Genomic DNA, 19,195 nt, shown 5'->3' with positions numbered 1-19,195 from the left:
AAGACTAATTCAACAAAATATGTTATACTCTCTATGATAGCACAAGATGTGTTGGCTATGCCTGTTTCAACGGTTGCATCTGAGTTGGATTTTAGTACAAGGGGTCGTGTATTAGATCCATTTCGTAGCCCCCTTACTACTAAGATGGTAGAGGCTCTTATCTGTATACAGGATTGGATTAGGAATATGCGTGGACCATTGACCATTGAGGAAAGCTTGGAGGAATTATCTAAAATTGAGTTAGGTGACATTTTTTGTTAACTTTCAATTATAATTATATATTTTCCATCATTATTTATGATTTTAACTAACTTGTTTGTCCAACTTTGTGTAGAGTTTTTCTCTTCGGGAGTGGAAAGTAGTCTAACTCATCTTGATGATTGAAGGGTATTTCAAATTTCCAATATATGAGGTATATTATCATTGATGATTAAATGGTTTAGGGTTTAGTTGGTTAAGTTGGTTAAATTTTTTGGCTATGTTGGTTAAATGTTTTGAACAATTGTTGTGTTTATTTGTTGTGAACTGATTTTCAATAGTTGGTTATGTCCGGAAGTGGAAAGTAGTGTAACTCATCTTGATGATTGTTGTGTTTATTTGTTTTAAATTTTTTGAACTACTTTATGTAGTTAAAACTTATAAAGGAATTAAGAAGGGAGACAAGCTCCATGCCTCCACCTGTTTTGCACCACCCTTTGCATTGATATTATTTTGTGGACCACCTTTTGCATTGATATTATTCAGTGGACCACCTTTTGCATTGATTTTATAACCGAAACTGGTCCGATTTTGGTTTGAATTTTGGCTAAACCAAATAACCGGTTCGGTTTTCGATTTGCCTAATCCGATTCAGTTAACCGGATTATCCCACCCCTACCTACGGGGCATTGGCGACCTTACTCTTTTTCGATTGAATCTTTCCAAAAAAGGATCTTAACGTTTGCCTTTCTCCTACCAAATGTTGCTGAGGTAGTTGGGCAGCATGGAAAACCGCCTGCTCTTCTGGAAGTTTTTGAGGAATAGCGTGGCAAGCTGTTTCTAGGATTCTATTGAGCCTGCTGGGAGACCTCTGAACCATTTTTTCACTCCCTTAACTAGTGTGACGGTCAAGCAACGACATTTGGCGAGACTTGAGACTTGTTGCAGCTCCATCAAGTTGTTGAGTACATCCAAGTGGTCTTGAAGATCACTTTTCCCATCAAAGGCCAATATGCTCAACATCTTGAAATTTGGAGGAAGGGGTGCTCGAAGCACCACTTCTAAGAGATGAGATCCTCCATGCTCTTCATACTGCTCATCCTGACGAGCTCGGAGGTCGTCAAGAATTTGTTATAACTGATCTAGTTGCCTAGCTGTTGGAACTGTTAGTGTATGCCCTAAGAACCAATCGTGTTGTCAGTTTCAAAGCATGAGATCTTGTACGTATTATTATTATTCACTGTTTATGGCAATGAGAATAATATACATGTTATTTTATCTGCTTCACATTCATAGTTATTTATAGCATGTGGTTTGTCCAATTTATGTGAATTATAAATTGATCATGTTCATTTTAAGTTAAAAATAAAACGAGACCTAGATTAATCACATATACAAGTATTCCTTGCTAATGTAATGTCAATTGGGCAATGACATTGCATGGCAAGCATACTGGAGACCTCCATTGAATATTATGTGATAACATTAGTTTGGGTGATGAGTCTCATGTCACAAGGGCATTGGCATGGGTAAATGGTTAGTGAACTGTTTATTAAATATTACCAATCATGATAAATCACATGGGTGTTTAATTCATTGTCAATAATTTATCGTAAAGTCATACTAGTGTACCAAATCCTTAGACCTGAGATGCCTTAGTTGCCTTTGGCATAAATGCTTATGGTTCATATAGTATATAAACATAAGACTAACCACGTCTTGTGTAATAAGCTTGTTTAGCCATATGTTGTTTATGTGCAAAGACAGGTGGTAGTCAATATGGGATCTGTTGGCTCAAGATTTTATGAGCTCGAGTTCCTAGACAAAGTCAATATACATTAAAAAGGAATCTCTGGCCATGGTAGAAAAATGTTTCTTGGAATGTGTTTCGTGATGACATTGTTTCAAATGAGTTTTGGCATACCATAAACCTGTTCTTGATCAGGATAAGATAACAGAGTGATTTTACTACACAATATGTACGATTGTAATAGGTTTTTTAGAGTTCATTTTCGTTGTGATTTAGGGGTTATGACGTACTGATAAGTACTTACCATGATCAGTGAGAACTTCAATCACAATAGGAAATGATGGAGTATATCAGGTTTGATATTGAGCTCACGACTAGATCACAATGAATCTAGGAGGTCATAGACAATAGTCTAAGTAAGTAGTAGGAGTAAAAGATGTCATTAAAGAGTTTATGTTTTTTTTGTATATAAGGATTAATGGGCTTTAATGTGTTAAGGTCTAATAGCTCTTATTAAATTAAATTAATTAAAAATGAATTGTTAGTTTAATTTAATAAGTCCATTCTAGTAATGGGCTAGAACTAATTTAATTAAATTAGATTATTGATTTAATTTAATTTAGTATGTCCAGAATTAATATTATGGTTAAACAAAATTATCCAAAGTTAGTTCGCAGTTACTAAGGGTAATTAAGTCTATTAACGATTTTGGGAAATATTTTAAATAGTTTAAAACGTCAAAGAGATAAAGAGAGAATTAACGAAAAGTGTTACACAAAAGTGAAGTAAGATTTCACAAAAGGAATTTAAAAGGTTCTGAACATTTAATGTGGAATAAATCCTAGTAAAGTGCCTTTCCTAAAATCTATTGATATGGGCCTATGGCCGTTCCTATTTTTAGAGGTTGGCGTCTCCGATTCTTATTCCTCTAGGGTATGCTTGAGAGTTTTTTTTTCACTGGTTTTGAGGAGTTTTTAATTAGACTGGTTTTAAGGTGTTTAAAAACCATTACTTGGCAGATTTTTTATAGACTAGTTTTGACTGATCTAAAAACCCCCGAAAACTAGTATAGTATATTTTTGAGGGGTTTATAAAATACCCCAAATCAGGGTATTTTGGTTGGTTTAAAAATTTTATCCCAAAAAAACCCTTTTCCACTATTATTCATAAATAATAATCCCTTTGCTGGTTTAAAAATTTCTTCAAACCCCATTCAATCTTCAACTTTTAGATGACTGTTACAATGCTTTTGAATCTTGACGAAGTCACCTTTTTGTCTTTTCCTTTCCTAAAGTAGGGCTAATCTTCTGCATTTCCCTTTAATTAATAAATATTTTCTTTTCTTGCTGGCAAGTTGGGGCTTACCCAAATATACAGAACGGAGAACTTGGTATCAATGATCGATTGCAGTGGAAGGAGCACTTAATGATATTTGCAATATCGAACAAGCCAGGAGAATTCAGCTTATTTGATTTTCCAGAATTTCTGCTAGCTCCTGTAAATGGTTAGATACTTGTACCCAATGTTCTGAAAACCGGACCGGACAATGACCTATCCGATTTCCGGTTTGATCAGTTGATCGGTCGGTTGGACCATAATTTGTAAAATTATTTTTAGTCCCTAACAGTTTGAAATTCATCAAAAATACCCCTATAACACTCCTTTAAGGTTTGAAATCTATCTAAAACACCTCTGTCGCGCGAAGATTCTAGTGAGTGGTGGCGGCAACGACGATCAACGGCCAATTGAAGCTGGAATCTTGGGACTTTTGATGTGTAGGTTCCGACGACTCTGATGGTGGTGCTAAGGAGTTCCATCATCGTTGGAACTCGTCGGAATCAACAAAAGAAATCGGACGTCGGGTGAACTTTAGGTGGACGGCGATCGACATAGACTGGACGACGGCAACTGAAAATGGATGGTTTTGGTTGTGGAGATGCCGTTCGTCGAATGGGGGTGTTTTCTCCGTCGAAAGATGCTAGAATCCGGAGGGGTTTAGCTGCGATTGGACCTTGATTCGGCACTATTCCGACGGTCCAATCGGGGTCCAATCCGGTTTAAATCAAAATGACGGTTTTTTATATATACCGGACCGGATTTGCCGCCGATTGCCGGTCGAACCAGTCCGACCGGACGTCCATTCCGGTTTTTAGAACAATGCTTGTACCCACCACTAAAGAAAAAAGGAAACCCCTAGACCATTTTTAATTGAAGTTATATTCTGCTTCCTAAAAAAAACAGTATGTGCTCTTTACATAGATCTGGAAATGCATGTTGAAGAACCAAGGTTGGAAACAAAAAGTAAATTGGCTTGTTGGTTTATGTAGTTATTACCTGATAAATATTTGAACACAAGTTCAATTCTTCCTACCATGTCTATGACATAGTGGCCCCGTAATCAATATATGTATTATAAGAAACAAAACATGTTACTAATTCATTAAAATGTTTTTAGTAAAGGTGGACTAGNGGTAAACTTTGATTTTTTTAAAAAAATTTCAAACGGCCATGAACAGAGAGCTTAAAAAAATTCTTTTGCAAAACATCAAGGCAGAGGTATTATATGGCTCTGATACCAACTGTAAGACATCTTATCTGTAATCTAAACAGAAATACAAAGAATATAATATTCTTAAACTATAAACTAGGAATCAAGAATTACCTCCAGCCATTGAAACAAACTCACGAGCAGTATTTTGGATCTTCTAAGCTCTCAAGACACTCTATTACTGGTGTATTTTTCTGTATATTCGAGTTCTTGAGCTTAGGGACCAAAATAATGTACATAACCAAGCTTCCATCAAGCTTTTAATGGCATGCTTAATGGTTGCCATAAATCCCAAACGTTTGAAAACTGAAGTGTTTGAAAACTGAACAAAGAACGTGGACCATCAACTTTAAAACTGATGAAAATCAAAATGTTATTTACGTTACTCATGTAACGTAAGTTTTACAATACAATCAAGTTGACATATGGGTAATCAAATTGAAGAGCCACAAAGGTACCAAAAGGGTCTCAAATTACAGTAAGATACAAATAGTGTGGACCCTTTTTATTTTTTGCCTTTGTGACAAATACATGACAACCTGTTAGGGTCAAAAATCATCTTGGGCTTAACGAGGCCCAATAACGAAATAAACATGTCACGGCCCAAGGCCTCAACCCAATCCCGATTGGCCCTACGCTTAAAATCACCTTGTGAACTACCCACTCTGTGAGTTGGGTTATCCTATAAGTTAAGCTAAACTACATTTCAGCCCATTACCCTGCAACAGTCCATAAATAGGAAATCAGAATCTCATTCTATTTCCTCTTCTACTAAGATTNTATTTTTGGTTCTTAAACATAAGAACCACAAGGTACATACAAATTTAAATTTTTGTCTTTATATTTATGCCATATGAATTAACCATAAAGATCCGTAAAGGATGGCTATTTCGTTGGAACCTTTTAGGAACATCATTTTTGGCTTCTACGACGGATCTCGATGACCCCGTTATGCATGTAGCTGAGCAAGGAGATCTTCACTTGGTGCTAGCTAACCCCTTTTCCCGAGTCTATCAAATACACTTGTGCGACCGTCATTGTGTGAGCTTGTTGCAATGTTGTTGCTCGGGTTGTATATAGGGTCTGCCAAAGATGGAGAGTTAACTCTTTCCTAGCGCAAGATGCATTGGTTATGGGTGCCTCCCTGTTGTTGGCTTTTTTTCCACGTTGGTTTCGTCTGGCACCTTGAAGGACTTTGATCTCGTCTTCGCTTAGGGTTTTGCTTGCTAATTGAGCCAAAACTCTCAGTTGGCGTCATGGTGTGTGGCGACCAAGTCAAGTTATCTCTCGCTTTCCGAGTGACGTTCTGCTTATTGGGGGCCTGACATCTCGATATTGCCTCCTATAAAGTGGTGATTTGCTGTTGTAGGGGCTAGACTGTTGTCGCCAGTGTTCCAATCATATCCACCACTTGTGGATTGGCTGGGGGTGAGGTTGAAGTCCTCACCATGTTTGGAATTGGTGGAACTATAGGATTTGTCAACAGAGGAATTTGAAATTCCTCATTGATGGCTTCCAAATTGTTAATGTTGATGTCGTCGGCGCTCCTGGTTTTGACTCTGCTTTTAGATCTGATTGTGCGAGCCATGATTGATATTGCACTATTATCAGGAAATGGAATTGGATCTATTGGAAAAACACAAAGAACTTCCGCAGGGGCCCTCCTTCGAGCACCAAAATGTTGTTGCAAGGATTTACATCAACCAGAAGAACGTGATTGACAATGTTTGAACCACGTAGGATGCGTACGTAATCCTGATGGATCAACGATGGAGGTGAATATGCAATAATTAATATAAAACAAGAAGACTTTTTTAAAGTGGTTCAACTGATTATAATGCAAAACTTACGTGCACTGTTATGTTATTGAGTGTATGGTATCAGCAATCTAATTTACAAAGAGTTATCTGATTTATTTTCTCTTTTCTGAGTTCTCTCTCTTGAATCCCCTCAAAACAAATTATAATTAGGTTTATATACTACCTGTTACAAGGATCTTTTCTTTTTTTTTTTTTTTTTTTTTTTTTTTGGAAAGGTAAGAACCCGTTACAAGGTTGAGTTGTAGATAAACTCAAATTTAATAAAATATGGAAATTATCACCCATACACACCTATGATGGTTAAGATGAGACAACATATTTGATAAGATTCTCAATTAAATGTGCACAAAATGTACTTCTCAATTAAATGAGCATGATATGTTCAAGTTATTTACGAGTGCTTATAATTCTCAATTTGACATAATCACATACCATAGCTGTGAATAAATTTGTGAGTAATAATTTAANAAATTGTTCAATAATTCCCAATTTCATTATATTAGCATATTCTTATCCCCATTAACGATATACAGAATCTCATCTCTTTTCCCATTTACATAATAGTTTTAACATAATTATATTTCACGATAATTTATATTATATTTTGTATATTAAGGTCACATGTCATACTAAAAGTAGATGGATAAAGTGACCTAATACAGAAAGAGTGAGCCTAAACAAAGACCAACTATACAAGTTGCAATTTCTACAAAAATACTGCAGAGGTCAATTTCAGTTCTATTCCTTTTGCTTCTTCCCACTCCACTTTTCTAAGTATCTATCCATCAAACAACGCAGAAAAGTAGAGAGGTCATTGCATTTAAAGAAAATGTAATTTACTGTTATACTTTAAATCTAGGGTCCTCACTTTCTGTAGATTCATGTACAATTTCTCCATTCTTTTGACCGAAACACTCATCTCCTTCAGCATCAAAGCTAGCATGAACACTGTATAAAACATATACAAGCACTGCCAAAACCGTAAAGAATACGAATCGGACATAGGATGGTCCATCAAGTGACCCCAGTAAAAATATGTTCAAGAAGATAGATATACAGGGTATCCATGGCATCAAAGGGACACCCCAGAACTCCGGCTTTTTCACTTGTCGAACCATGCAATGAAAAATCTGCAGTACTGCTATGGCGATTACGCTGCATGATCCGAGCATAAAGGCTTTAGACTTGTATGGTGGGACAAAACGCCATATCAGGGTGAATATGACAGAGGTCACCGAAAACAAGAACAGGAAGGATAATGTAGGCCATGGATTTGTCGTCCCCACTTTTACATAACGTCTATAGATAACGGCATTTGCCACCATGTAAAAGACGAATAGTGTCCCGATTGATACGAGGTTGAGTAGCACATTTAGGTCGGTAAAAAGAGCAATAGCAGCAGTTAAGATTCCTGAAAAAGAAGAGAATGCAGATATATTAGAAGTGTGAAACTAGTTACCCAAGCATATGCGTTCAGCAGCTCATAACAGGAGTCAGACGAGAGACAAAGCATATGATGCTAAGCAGAGACGAAAAAAATTCAAGGGATGAAAGTTATTTTTTCTAGTAAAGTCTATGAACCAAATACATCCAAGTCAGCCCTTAGCAACATATGAATGCAACTTTCGCCCGGTGAACTTGTGAGCAAAGGTCATTTTCAATCAATAGCTCTGACCAAGGGATTTTATCCTTGTATAATGAGGACAGTCAGGCCAATCTAGACCACTTGAATATATAACCAGATAAATTTACAACTTCAAAAACAAAACTAAAAGGACTAAACAAAGAAGGTGCTGAAATCAGCAACCATAATACTTTCCATGAGCAATCCTCTTTAGTTCATGCACACATCAAACTTTTAGCTCAGATCACATGCTTAATCTGCCTGCAAAATCTCACCTATTTTCGTATATGCCCCAACCACAAATTTTACACCCAATATAAAGTTCCCATATTTCAAATACCAAGCAATGGAGCAACAACCTTAGATATACTGGACAATCAGAACCATTGGATTGACTCGGATGTAAGGGCACAGTACTAATCCGAGTAAAACCAATGATTGTTAGCCCCCGACAATATTACCGGACCACAACATAGTTTGCTTTCTGTACGAACACTAGAAGGACAATGAACATCGCACAAAGATATACCCAAGTGTTGTACTTAATAGACAGGAAAGGCAATAGTCTCAATATTAGTACCTATAGTGAAAAGTAAGAAGTTCCATCCCAAACATCACCACAAGATGTTCACTATTTCAAAGTGAAAAAAATTGTTCCCAGTGATTCTATGCCATAAATATTTTACATCTCTTAAAAACACAATATCTCATGAAAATGTGTATCACATCGATACCCCAAATCATTGATAATTGCATTTATGTAATCCATGTGGGCTACCAAATGAAAGCTAAATTTAGAAAATTTGTTCATGATCACAAAACATCACATAGGGTCCCATAATAAGAACATAGAAGAACAAAGATGAACTGACCCGACACAGTGGGGTATTATAACCCAAAAAGTAATTCATGATTGAATTGACATTTAAAAACTAAGAAGAAGAACAAATAATATAAAATCATCATAAATAATTCACAAAAATGCATTTCCCCCCCTTGTACTACACATCATCACACATTGATAAAGACAAATATAACTAAATAAAAAACAAACAAAAGAAATTTAATCTTCCACTTAGTTTCCTCCTCGACATCTCTATTCTTCTACAATATCAACATCGTACAACCTGCAATCTATAGTTCGCATAATCAAGATTCCTAAAACTAAATTTTTCGCCATCCTTCCTTGTCCTGTATATATTAACCACTACAAACCCAACAAAGCATTTGATAAAAATGTTAATCCATGTAAGAACATGCGAAACTTACAATCAATTTAATATTTGTTCGACAATTTTACCGATTCTTCTATAATTTTTTTGCAAATTGGAGGAAGATGACAGAATTTGTTTGAGTTGAGTAACAAACAAATAACAGATCTTGAACACAACAAATACACAAACTTTCTGGCACAACACAACACAGAAATAACGTGAGGATCAAGGCGAAAACAGAGTAATGAAATGAAATGATAACAAAAAAACGTACCAAGAAAAGCGGAGGCGTTGACAGGCGTAGATGTCTTAGGGTGGACCCGAGCGAACCATTCAGGGACCACGCCCGACCGTCCGATTACGCACATGTACCGAGCCTGTCCAAGCATCGCCACCAACAACGACGTCAGTATCCCGAAGCTGGCCCCCACTCCTATCACGTTTGACACCCACTTCCACCCGTCCGATTTCCCACTAAACGCCGCCGCAAACGGCGCCTCCGTATCGATCTTCGTGTTCCCCACCACACCCGATCACAAAAAAAACAAATAAATAAATAAAACACGACAAAAATTATAAAAAAACTAATTAACTAATTGTCTCATTTACTCACCATATCATAAGGGAGAAGCATGGACATTGAAGCAGACATTAAGCAGTAAAGAATGGTAACGATAACAACGGAACCCGAAACCCCGACAGGGATATCCTTAACCGGATTTTGGACTTCTTCAGCCATGGTTGAAACGGCGTCGTATCCAATATAACTCAAATAAACCATGGCGGCTCCGTTAAAAACACCAGAAGCTCCGTACGGGAAAAACCCGGACGGGTGTTTCGGATTCGCTGGCTCAGTCAAATTCTTAGTATCCCCTCTCCAAAACCCCATCACTATCACGAACACGATGAACAAAATGTGCAGTACAGTGAGAACAATGTTCAGCATTGAGCTCTGTCTAGTACTGTAACAGATTATGAAAGTGAGAAATAAAACGGTGGCCACGGCGGCGAAATCGATTTCGTTAAAGCCGTTAGGGAGTCCGTGCACGGTAAATCTCCATTTTGGAGCGGAGACGCCGATTGCGGCGCCAACATACGCCGTGAAGCTCCGTGAAACGGCGGCATTTGACATGACGTACTCCATTATGAGGTTGGCTCCGGTTATAAATGCCGCGAACTCGCCTGTGAAAGGTTTGAAATCAGTACAAAATTTGGGAAGGTATAAAAGAAAAAGAACCCAAAAAAAAAAAAAAAACAACGTGAGTGTTTTGAGCAAAACGCTACCAAAAGTGACACGGAGGTAGCTGAAGGCGCCACCGGCGACGGGCATATCAACGGCGAATTCAGTGTAGCAGAAGGCGGAGAGAAGAGCGCAAACACCAGCAATGGCATAGGAAATTACTACGGCGGGGCCGGCGTCTGAGCGGCTGGCCCAACCCGTGGTGACGAAAACGCCGGCACCTACCATGCCGCCGATGCCGAGTCCGATGAGATCGTACCAACGAAGAGTTCTGCGCATATTTGAGCCGGACTTGGCCCGTACCCGACTCATTTCCTCGTAAGAAGTGGTTGCGGAAAAGGCCCGTCGGGCGAAACGGGCCGGTGTCTGGGCAAGTGCGCGAAGGTAAGAAGAAAAGTTAGCGAAAGAGGAATTATGGGTCTCCATATTTCCTCTTCTTCTTCGTTTCTTCTTCCGCTTCCTGTTGCAGGAATGAAAGAGCCGAAGAGTGAAGTGTGATTTATAGAGTGAGGAAGATGAAAGGAAGCAGAGAGTTCTGACAATGGACGGTGAATAAAGTTTCGGGTTTAAATTAAAGTTAAAAATTAAACTAAAAAATATAAATAACCATATTTAGTAAGTTTTTAATATTTTTATAATTATATATAATATCAATATAAATTTTCATGTCTAATAAAAGTTAACTTATTAAGATAAAAATTCACTTTAAAATAATAATTTAAATATTTGTCTATATACTTATAATTCGACATATGAAGATAAAAATCCTCTTTAAAACGATGATTTAAATATTTGATTATATAATTATAGGTGTATCGTCGAGTGTTATAATAAAATAACATATTCTTGACGTGTACTCTTATTATATTTGATATATTTAGTAACTTGGTAAATAAAATTATTAAGTAACATCTATAATGTTAACTGTCAAAATAAAAGAACGAATATTCTGTTTTTTTTTTTTTTTTATTCAAATAACTATGGATTCCTTATTTACATATTAATTTCATATAATTTATAAAATATAAGTTTTCTCGAAAGCTCTTATTCATATCTCTCATTAAAAGATGTTATTCGATAATGTATATTTAATAGAGTTTCCAATAGCCCAAACGACCATATATCTATCATACATTAATTCACATTTATTCATGAAGGTACCCTTATTAGGTTTAAGACCATATATTAGACACTCCCTCAATTATTGAANCCCAAAATAGGACTTAATGTCCTACTAAGATTCCAAATTTTACTCGAACTATCAAACTTAATCTGATAAAGTCAAGAAATCATATCTCTTTCATGATATGAATTATCTCCCAAAAGAAGACTCAGTGTCCTACTAGGATTTCAACCCTTTAGGTTCACTACAAAAACAGAGGCTTGCCCTCTCATTAGGCATGCAATATCTCATAGTCAATCTACACTACTCAAAACCATCTATTTGCTCCTAAGTTCTTGCTCCCAAGAACCCGACGCCTCCGCCATAGTCCTAGCCTACGACAAGACTCCTGGTAATTCTTCATCTCCTTAATTCTTATCAAATAATCTCTTTCAACCTCGTTGACTTGAGCATACGAGTGCCTACGGCAAACACCACCCCGGTGTTTTTTGGAAGCTTCACGCTTGTCCTTTTATGTGTGCAAGTCTAGCAGATTGTCAGTGGCTTCAACCTCACGGATCAGACCATATTTTCATAACAATAAATTTTTTGCATCTACAATTTAGTGTCCACCATGGAGCCCCTGTCAATCATCCATCCACAAACAACTTGCAACATGAGAGGAGGCACAAAACTCCTTCTGATTGACATCAAAGCTCAATCACAATAAGAAAAAAAAAATTATTTTTCTTCATTTGTTTTATCTATTCACATGTCATATTCAGCACATCATAATTTGTTTTATATTATGTCTATCCCGCAAGTAGTATGATACTTTGAAGCCTCAAAACACATCTCCTATGTTCGTAATAAGTTCGTGCGACTCTCCTTTTCTTTTGAGCAATAAAGGAAAAGTACAGAGGTTATTCGGCTGTGCAAAGTGGGCACATTCCAACCAGCTCTTTCAGGGGAATAGCCAGCTTTGTTCTTCACACCTCAAACCACTTTTGAAATCATCCATGGTGGTTGCAAGTCATATCATTTTTTGTGTCATATCAAATTACTTAAATCTAAATTCAATTCAAGGTAAAGAACTACAATAAATTCAATGATTCATTTTTTTTATTTTTTAAGAAAGAAGCGAGTGATTGAAATGAAATGGCAAAAACATATATGGAAATTTATGGTGCGATGTGAAAAATATAATGCATATGGAGAAGTGAACCCATACAATCATTGGGCAATTGGGTATCAATTGAAGAGACCACAAAGGGACAAAAAGGGTCTCAAATTACAGTAATATACACAATAGTGTGGACCTTTTATTTTTTGGCCTTGTGAACAAATACTGACAACCTGTCCTTCATTTTCCCATTTATTGCTCTTTCTCCTTTTTATATGAATTTTTTTTTTTTTTTATCACCTAGTATCCAGGCCAGTTGTACGTATTTCCACTACTCATTGCCCCTTAGAACTTCTCACCGGTTTATGTCATGAGATTCAACATAAGGAGCTCATTAACATTTTTTTTACTTTTTACCATCAAGAAAGTCACACATGAGGGTTTAGGTTATATACCATTGAAACTCCGTAACTCAAATGTAGGATTTTTTAAATATTCTTCTAAGGTAATCAGTAAATCATTTTCCTCTCTTACGTACCATAAGACATTTACCACCCCCCTACCTTTGATCTTTTCTTATCGGATTTCTTGGTTATTAAATTGCTTAATCTAAATTTATGAGTTAGATATTGAAACACGTTAACGAAAGTTTGACCTCTAAGGGCTAAATGCTTCAATACTTCTAAGGAAGAAATCTATTATTTATGATACGTTAAGGAAAAATCGTAATCTCAAAATGACAATGGTAAAGTAAAAATTGTGGTAACAGACCAATATAACAACAAAAATCCTAAACCATTTGTGTATTGGGTATTAACTAGTTCAGACATCGAGTCTTTTGGCGTTGTAAAAGAGATATGGCATCAATCTTGTTTGAATCAAAGAAATTGGTCCAGTTCAAAGCGTTTGAAATTTCTTATTAGATAATATCATATAGTTTTTTAACAGTTGGTTTTGATTGTTTGTTATATAGGGAGAAGAGTTTTGGGTCAACGTTAAGGTCATATCTTAAGGTGAAAGCAGAAGAAATAGCACCCTCTTTGGAATTTACTTTTTAAATGTTATCAATAGGAAGGAGTAGATTGCACGGACTTTTGTTTGTGGTGGGGATTGTGGTACCCAGGCCCCTATTCTATAGGCCCCCCGACAAACTATATCGACACTCAAGATTTGATCCAATTAGAGCCTTTTAAAATTTATTTTGTTTTTTACATACTATCTCTTCTCTTCCCTTATATACATTTTATAAATTTTAAAGAAAATATCTGACGTATTTCAGTATTAAATGCTTTAAATAATTCATCAAAACTTTGGCAGATTAATTTCATTTTCGAGACCGGAGAAATTGATGGATTTACGAAACCCAAAGATCAAGTAAATATATTTGTTTTGAGAGTGGTGTTTGGTGTTTGTTGATTTTGATGACAAGAATAAGGAAGTGAGAATCACCAATGGCAATCCTTGACGAAGGCTCTAAACCAAATCCATGACTCAGTAAGATGCTTGTGGAGCCTAAATTTATCCATTCACTCCATACCCAATCATACCTATCTCGTTTTTTTTTTTTAGTTGGTGGGGAAATGATGTATTTATGTTTCATCACTCACCAATAGAATTTAAATCAAAAATAAAGCTTATTTCTGCAAGGCTATTATGAACTTCTTTTCAATTGTTACTTTGAAAAAAAATTTATTCATGATATCAATTGGTCACAAAGCTTAAATTAAATGTGGTTTTTTCAAAATGCATCTCCTAAGTTTCATAAAATAGATTAATATTTTCCCACCTACATAAACTAACATATACTAAATTAGTCAAACTTCTCAGTTGAATGAAAATTTATTCTTTAAAAAAAAAAAAAAGTTTATTTTTGTCTGAAAGGTCAAGAGTTTGTGTATAAAAATTATTATACCATTTTAATAGTACATATTATTTCTTTTGATTGTTTTTGACTATTTTCAAAGGCCTAGAGATGTGACTCTAATGTATTATTTAGAGGCCTAAACAATAATAATTTCCCAACAAAATTGTAAATTGCAAGAAAAATAAATAAATAAAAGAAAGCAATTGACTCATGCAATAGACTAAAGTTCAATTGGGATAAAAGAAAACATGAAACACACAAGGTGGCCCACTTTTATTTGGTCTATATGAAAATTGATAGCAGGTCTCTTTCTAGATTCTGATTTTCTCCACTTCATAATTAATTTTAATTTTTATTATTTTCTTCCTAAACATGCCTCTTTTACTAGGTTTTTACATGGACACTAAGATTTAGTGAACAAACAAATAGACTTCATATGTTTGAATAGAACACTTTTTTTTTCTTTTTTTTTTTTTTTTGTAATCGAAATATCCGGTCCAGTTTATACGCACCTCAACTAATCTCTAGAGTTCATTAAACACCCTACAAACTCAAAGTTAAGAATGAGCAAACCTCCTCAACTATCAATCAATCATTTAGGGTTAATAGAATACTTACACCCTTATAATTGAACGATATTTTGGTAGTACTATATAATATTTTAATTATGTGACAATATAAGATATTAACCTCTTTAACTGTAAACATAGATTAATTGTCCCAATTAACTTTTTACAAAGTATTTCATAATTATAATGATGTAGTGTTTCATTCCAAAGCACCCATAGACATCCATGTAAACCTCAGGTTGTCCATGGAAAAACTTCCATCTTTCGTGCTAAAAACTTGTTCATAATTCCCAATTTCATTATATTAGCTATTCTTATCCCCATTAACGATACAAATCTACTCTTTCCCATTTACATAATAGTTTTAACATAATTATTTTCACGATATTTATATTATTTTTGTATATTAAGTCACATTCTACTAAAGTAGATGAAAGTGACCTAATACAGAAAGGTAGCCTAAACAAGACCAACTATACAAGTTGCATTTCTACAAAAATACTGCAGAGGTCAATTTCAGTTCTATTCCTTTTGCTTCTTCCCACTCCACTTTTCTAAGTATCTATCCATCAACAACGCAGAAAAGTAGAGAGGTCATTGCATTTAAGAAATGTATTACGAAAGAAACTGTTATACTTTAAATCTAGGGTCCTCACTTTCTGTAGATTCCTGTAGAATTTCTCCATCTTTTGACCGAAAGACTCATCTCCTTCAGCATCAAAGCTAGCATGAACACTGTATAACATATACAAGCACCTGCCAAAACCGTAAAGAAATACGAATCGGACATAGGATGGTCCATCAAGTGACCCCAGTAAAATATGTTCAGATAAGATATACAGGGTATCCATGGCATCAAAGGGACACCCCAGAACTCCGGCTTTTTCACTTGTCAACCATGCAATGAAAATCTGCAGTACTGCTATGGCATTACGCTGCATGATCCAGCATAAAGGCTTTAGACTTATGGTGGGACAAAGCCCCATATCAGGGTGAATATGACAGAGGTCACCGAAACAGAACAGGAAGGATAATGTAGGCATGGATTTGTCGTCCCCACTTTTACATAACTCTATAGATACGGCATTTGCCACCATGTAAAAAGACGAATAGTTTCCCGATTGATACGAGGTTGAGTAGCACATTTAGGTCGGTAAAAAGGCAATAGCACAGTTAAGATTCCGAAAAGAAGAGAATGCAATATATTGAAGTGTGAAACTAGTTACCCCATCATATCGTTCAGCAGCTCATAACAGGAGTCGACGAGAACCAAGCTATGAGTGACTAATCAGAGACGAAAAATTCAGGGATGAAAGTTATTTTTCCTAGTAAGTCTATGAACCAAATACATCCAATCAGCCCTTAGCACAAAGGCAACTTTCGCCCGGTGAACTTTGAGCAAAGGTCATTTTCATCACTAGCTCTGACCAAGGGATTTTATCCTTGTATAATGAGGACAGTCCGGCCAATCTAGACCACTGAATATATAACAGATAAATTTACAACTTCAAAACCAAACTAAAAGGACTAAACAAGAAGGTGCTGAAATCAGCACCATAATACTTTCCATGAGCAATCCTCTTTAGTTCATGCACACATCAAACTTTTGCTCATTCACATGCTTTAATCTGCCTGCAAATCTCACCTATTTTCGTATATGCCCCAACCACAAATTTTACACCCATATAAAGTTCCCATATTTCATACCAACAATGAGCAACAACCTTAGATATACTGACAATAAGAACCATTGGATTGACTCGGATGTAGGCACAGTACTAATCCGATAAAACCAATGATTGTTAGCCCCCCGACAATATTACCGACCACACATAGTTTGCTTTCTGTACGAACACTAGAAGGACAATGAACATCGCACAAAGATATACCCAAGTGTTGTACTTAACAGCAGGAAAGGCATATATCTCATATTAGTACCTATGTGAAAGTAGAAGTTCCATCCCAAACATCACCACAGATGTTCACTATTCAGTGAAAAAAAATTGTTCCCAGTGATTCTATGCCATAAATATTTTACATCTCTTAAAACACAATAGCTATCTCATGAAAATGTGTATCACATCGATACCCCAAATCATTGATAATTGCATTTATGTAATCCAGTGGGCTACCAATGAAAGCTAAATTTAGAAAATTTTGTTCATGATCACAAAACATCACATAGGGTCCCATAATAAGAACAAGAACAAAGATGAACTGACCCAAACAGTGGGGTATTATAACCCAAAAAGTAATTCATGATTGAATTGACATTAAAAACTAAGAAGAGAACAATAATAAAATCATCATAAATAATTCACAAAAATGCATTTCCCTCCCTTGTACTACACATTCATCATACATTGATAAAGACAAATTACTAAATAAAAAACAAGCAAAAGAAATTTAGCTTCCACTTAGTTTTCTCCTCGACATCTCTATTCTTCTACAATATCAACATCGTACAACCTGCAATCTAGTTCGCATAATCAATTCCTAAAACTAAATTTTTCGCCATCCTTCCTTGTCCTTTATATTTACCACTACAAACCCAACAAAGCATTTGATAAAAATGTTAATCCATGTAAGACATGCGAAACTTACTATCAATAATATTTTGTTCGACATTTTACCGATTCTTCTATATTTTTTTGCAAATTGGAGGAAGATGACAGAATTTGTTTGAGTTGAGTACACAAACATAACAGATCTTGAACACAACAAACACACAACTTTCCGGCACAACACACACACGAAATAACGTGAGGATCAAGGCGAAAACAAGTAGAAATGAAATGATACAAAAAAACGTACCAAAAAAGCGGAGGCGTTGACAGCGTAGATTGTCTTAGGGTGGACCCGAGCGAACCATTCAGGGACCACGCCCGACCGTCCGATTACGCACATTACCGAGCCTGTCCAAGCATCGCCACCAACAACGACGTCAGTATCCCGAAGCTGGCCCCACTCCTATCACGTTTGACACCCTTCCACCCGTCCGATTTCCCACTAAACGCCGCCGCAACGCGGCCCTCCGTATCGATCTTCGTGTTCCCCACCACACCCGATCACAAAAAACAATATAAATAAAACAAGACCAAAAATTAAAAAAAATAATTAACTAATGTCTCATTTACTCACCATATCATAAGGAGAAGCTGGACATTGAAGCAGACATTAAGCAGTAAGAATGGTAACGAATAACAACGGAACCCGAAACCCCGCCAGGATATCCTTAACAATTTTGGACTTCTTCAGCCATGGTTGAACGGCGTCGTTCCAATATAACTCAAATAAACCATGGCGGCTCCGTTAAAAACACCAGAAGCTCCGTACGGGAAAAACCCGGACGGGTGTTTTCGATTCGCTGGCTCATCAATTCTTAGTATCCCCTCTCCAAAACCCCATCACTTCACGAACACGATGAACAAAATGTGCAGTACAGTGAAACATGTTCAGCATTGAGCTCTGTCTCGTACTGTAACAGATTATGAAAGTGAGAATAAAACGGGGGCCACGGCGGCGAAATCGATTTCGTTAAAGCCGTTAGGGTGTCCGTCACGGTAAATCTCCATTTTGGAGCGGAGACGCCGATGCGGCGCCAACATACGCCGTGAAGCTCCGTGAAACGGCGGCATTTGACATGACGTACTCCATTATGAGGTTGGCTCCGTTTATAATGCCGCGAACTCGCCTGTGAAAGGTTCGAAATCAGTACAAAATTTTAGAGGTAAAAAGAAAAAGACCAAAAAAAAAAACAACGTCAGTGTTTTGAGCAAAACGCTACCAAAATGACACGGAGTTAGCTGAAGCGCCACCGGCGACGGGCATATCACGGCGAATTCAGTGTAGCAGAAGGCGGAGAGAAGAGCGCAAACGCCAGCAATGGCATAGGAATTACTACGGCGGGCCGGCGTCTGAGCGGCTGGCCCACCGTGGTGACGAAAACGCCGGCACCTACCATGCCGCCGATGCCGATTCCGATGAGATCGTACCAACGAAGAGTTCTGCGCATATTTAGCCGGACTTGGCCCGTACCCGACTCATTTCCTCTTAAGAATGGTTGCGGAAAAGCCCGTCGGGCGAAACGGGCCGGTGTCTGGGCAAGTGCGCGAAGGTAGAAGAAAGTTAGCGAAAAGGAAT

The 19,195-nt window shown here is 36.8% G+C and overlaps 1 protein-coding gene and 1 pseudogene across 1 annotated transcript; both read right to left on the bottom strand.

Moving 5' to 3' along the window:
* Positions 1-6,824: 6,824 nt before the first annotated feature.
* Positions 6,825-18,709, bottom strand: LOC116123261 (annotated as a pseudogene).
* On the bottom strand, positions 7,159-10,890 carry LOC116123260 (cationic amino acid transporter 6, chloroplastic-like). The gene is made up of 4 exons (XM_031409055.1): positions 10,439-10,890; positions 9,768-10,336; positions 9,429-9,663; positions 7,159-7,727 (listed from the first exon to the last, which is right to left on the bottom strand). The coding sequence occupies exons 1-4, from the start codon at positions 10,818-10,820 to the stop codon at positions 7,159-7,161; spliced, it is 1,755 nt and encodes a 584-aa protein (XP_031264915.1). The 5' UTR covers positions 10,821-10,890.
* Positions 18,710-19,195: the final 486 nt, after the last annotated feature.

The sequence above is a fragment of the Pistacia vera genome, unplaced genomic scaffold, assembly GCF_008641045.1.
Source record: "Pistacia vera cultivar Batoury unplaced genomic scaffold, PisVer_v2 Contig141, whole genome shotgun sequence".
Classification (NCBI taxonomy): Eukaryota; Viridiplantae; Streptophyta; class Magnoliopsida; order Sapindales; family Anacardiaceae; genus Pistacia; species Pistacia vera.
This window is presented reverse-complemented; position numbering and strand designations above follow the sequence as displayed.

Excerpts from the sequence above, each read along its gene's own strand:
- LOC116123260 (XM_031409055.1), bottom strand. The coding sequence starts at position 10,820 with ATGGAGACCCATAATTCCTCTTTCGCTAACTTTTCTTCTTACCTTCGC. Across the intron at positions 9,664-9,767 it reads TGCTTCTCCCTTATGATATG|ATCGATACGGAGGCGCCGTT; the intron begins GTGAGTAAATGA and ends GGGAACACGAAG. Across the intron at positions 7,728-9,428 it reads CAACGCCTCCGCTTTTCTTG|GAATCTTAACTGCTGCTATT; the intron begins GTACGTTTTTTT and ends CTTCTTTTTCAG.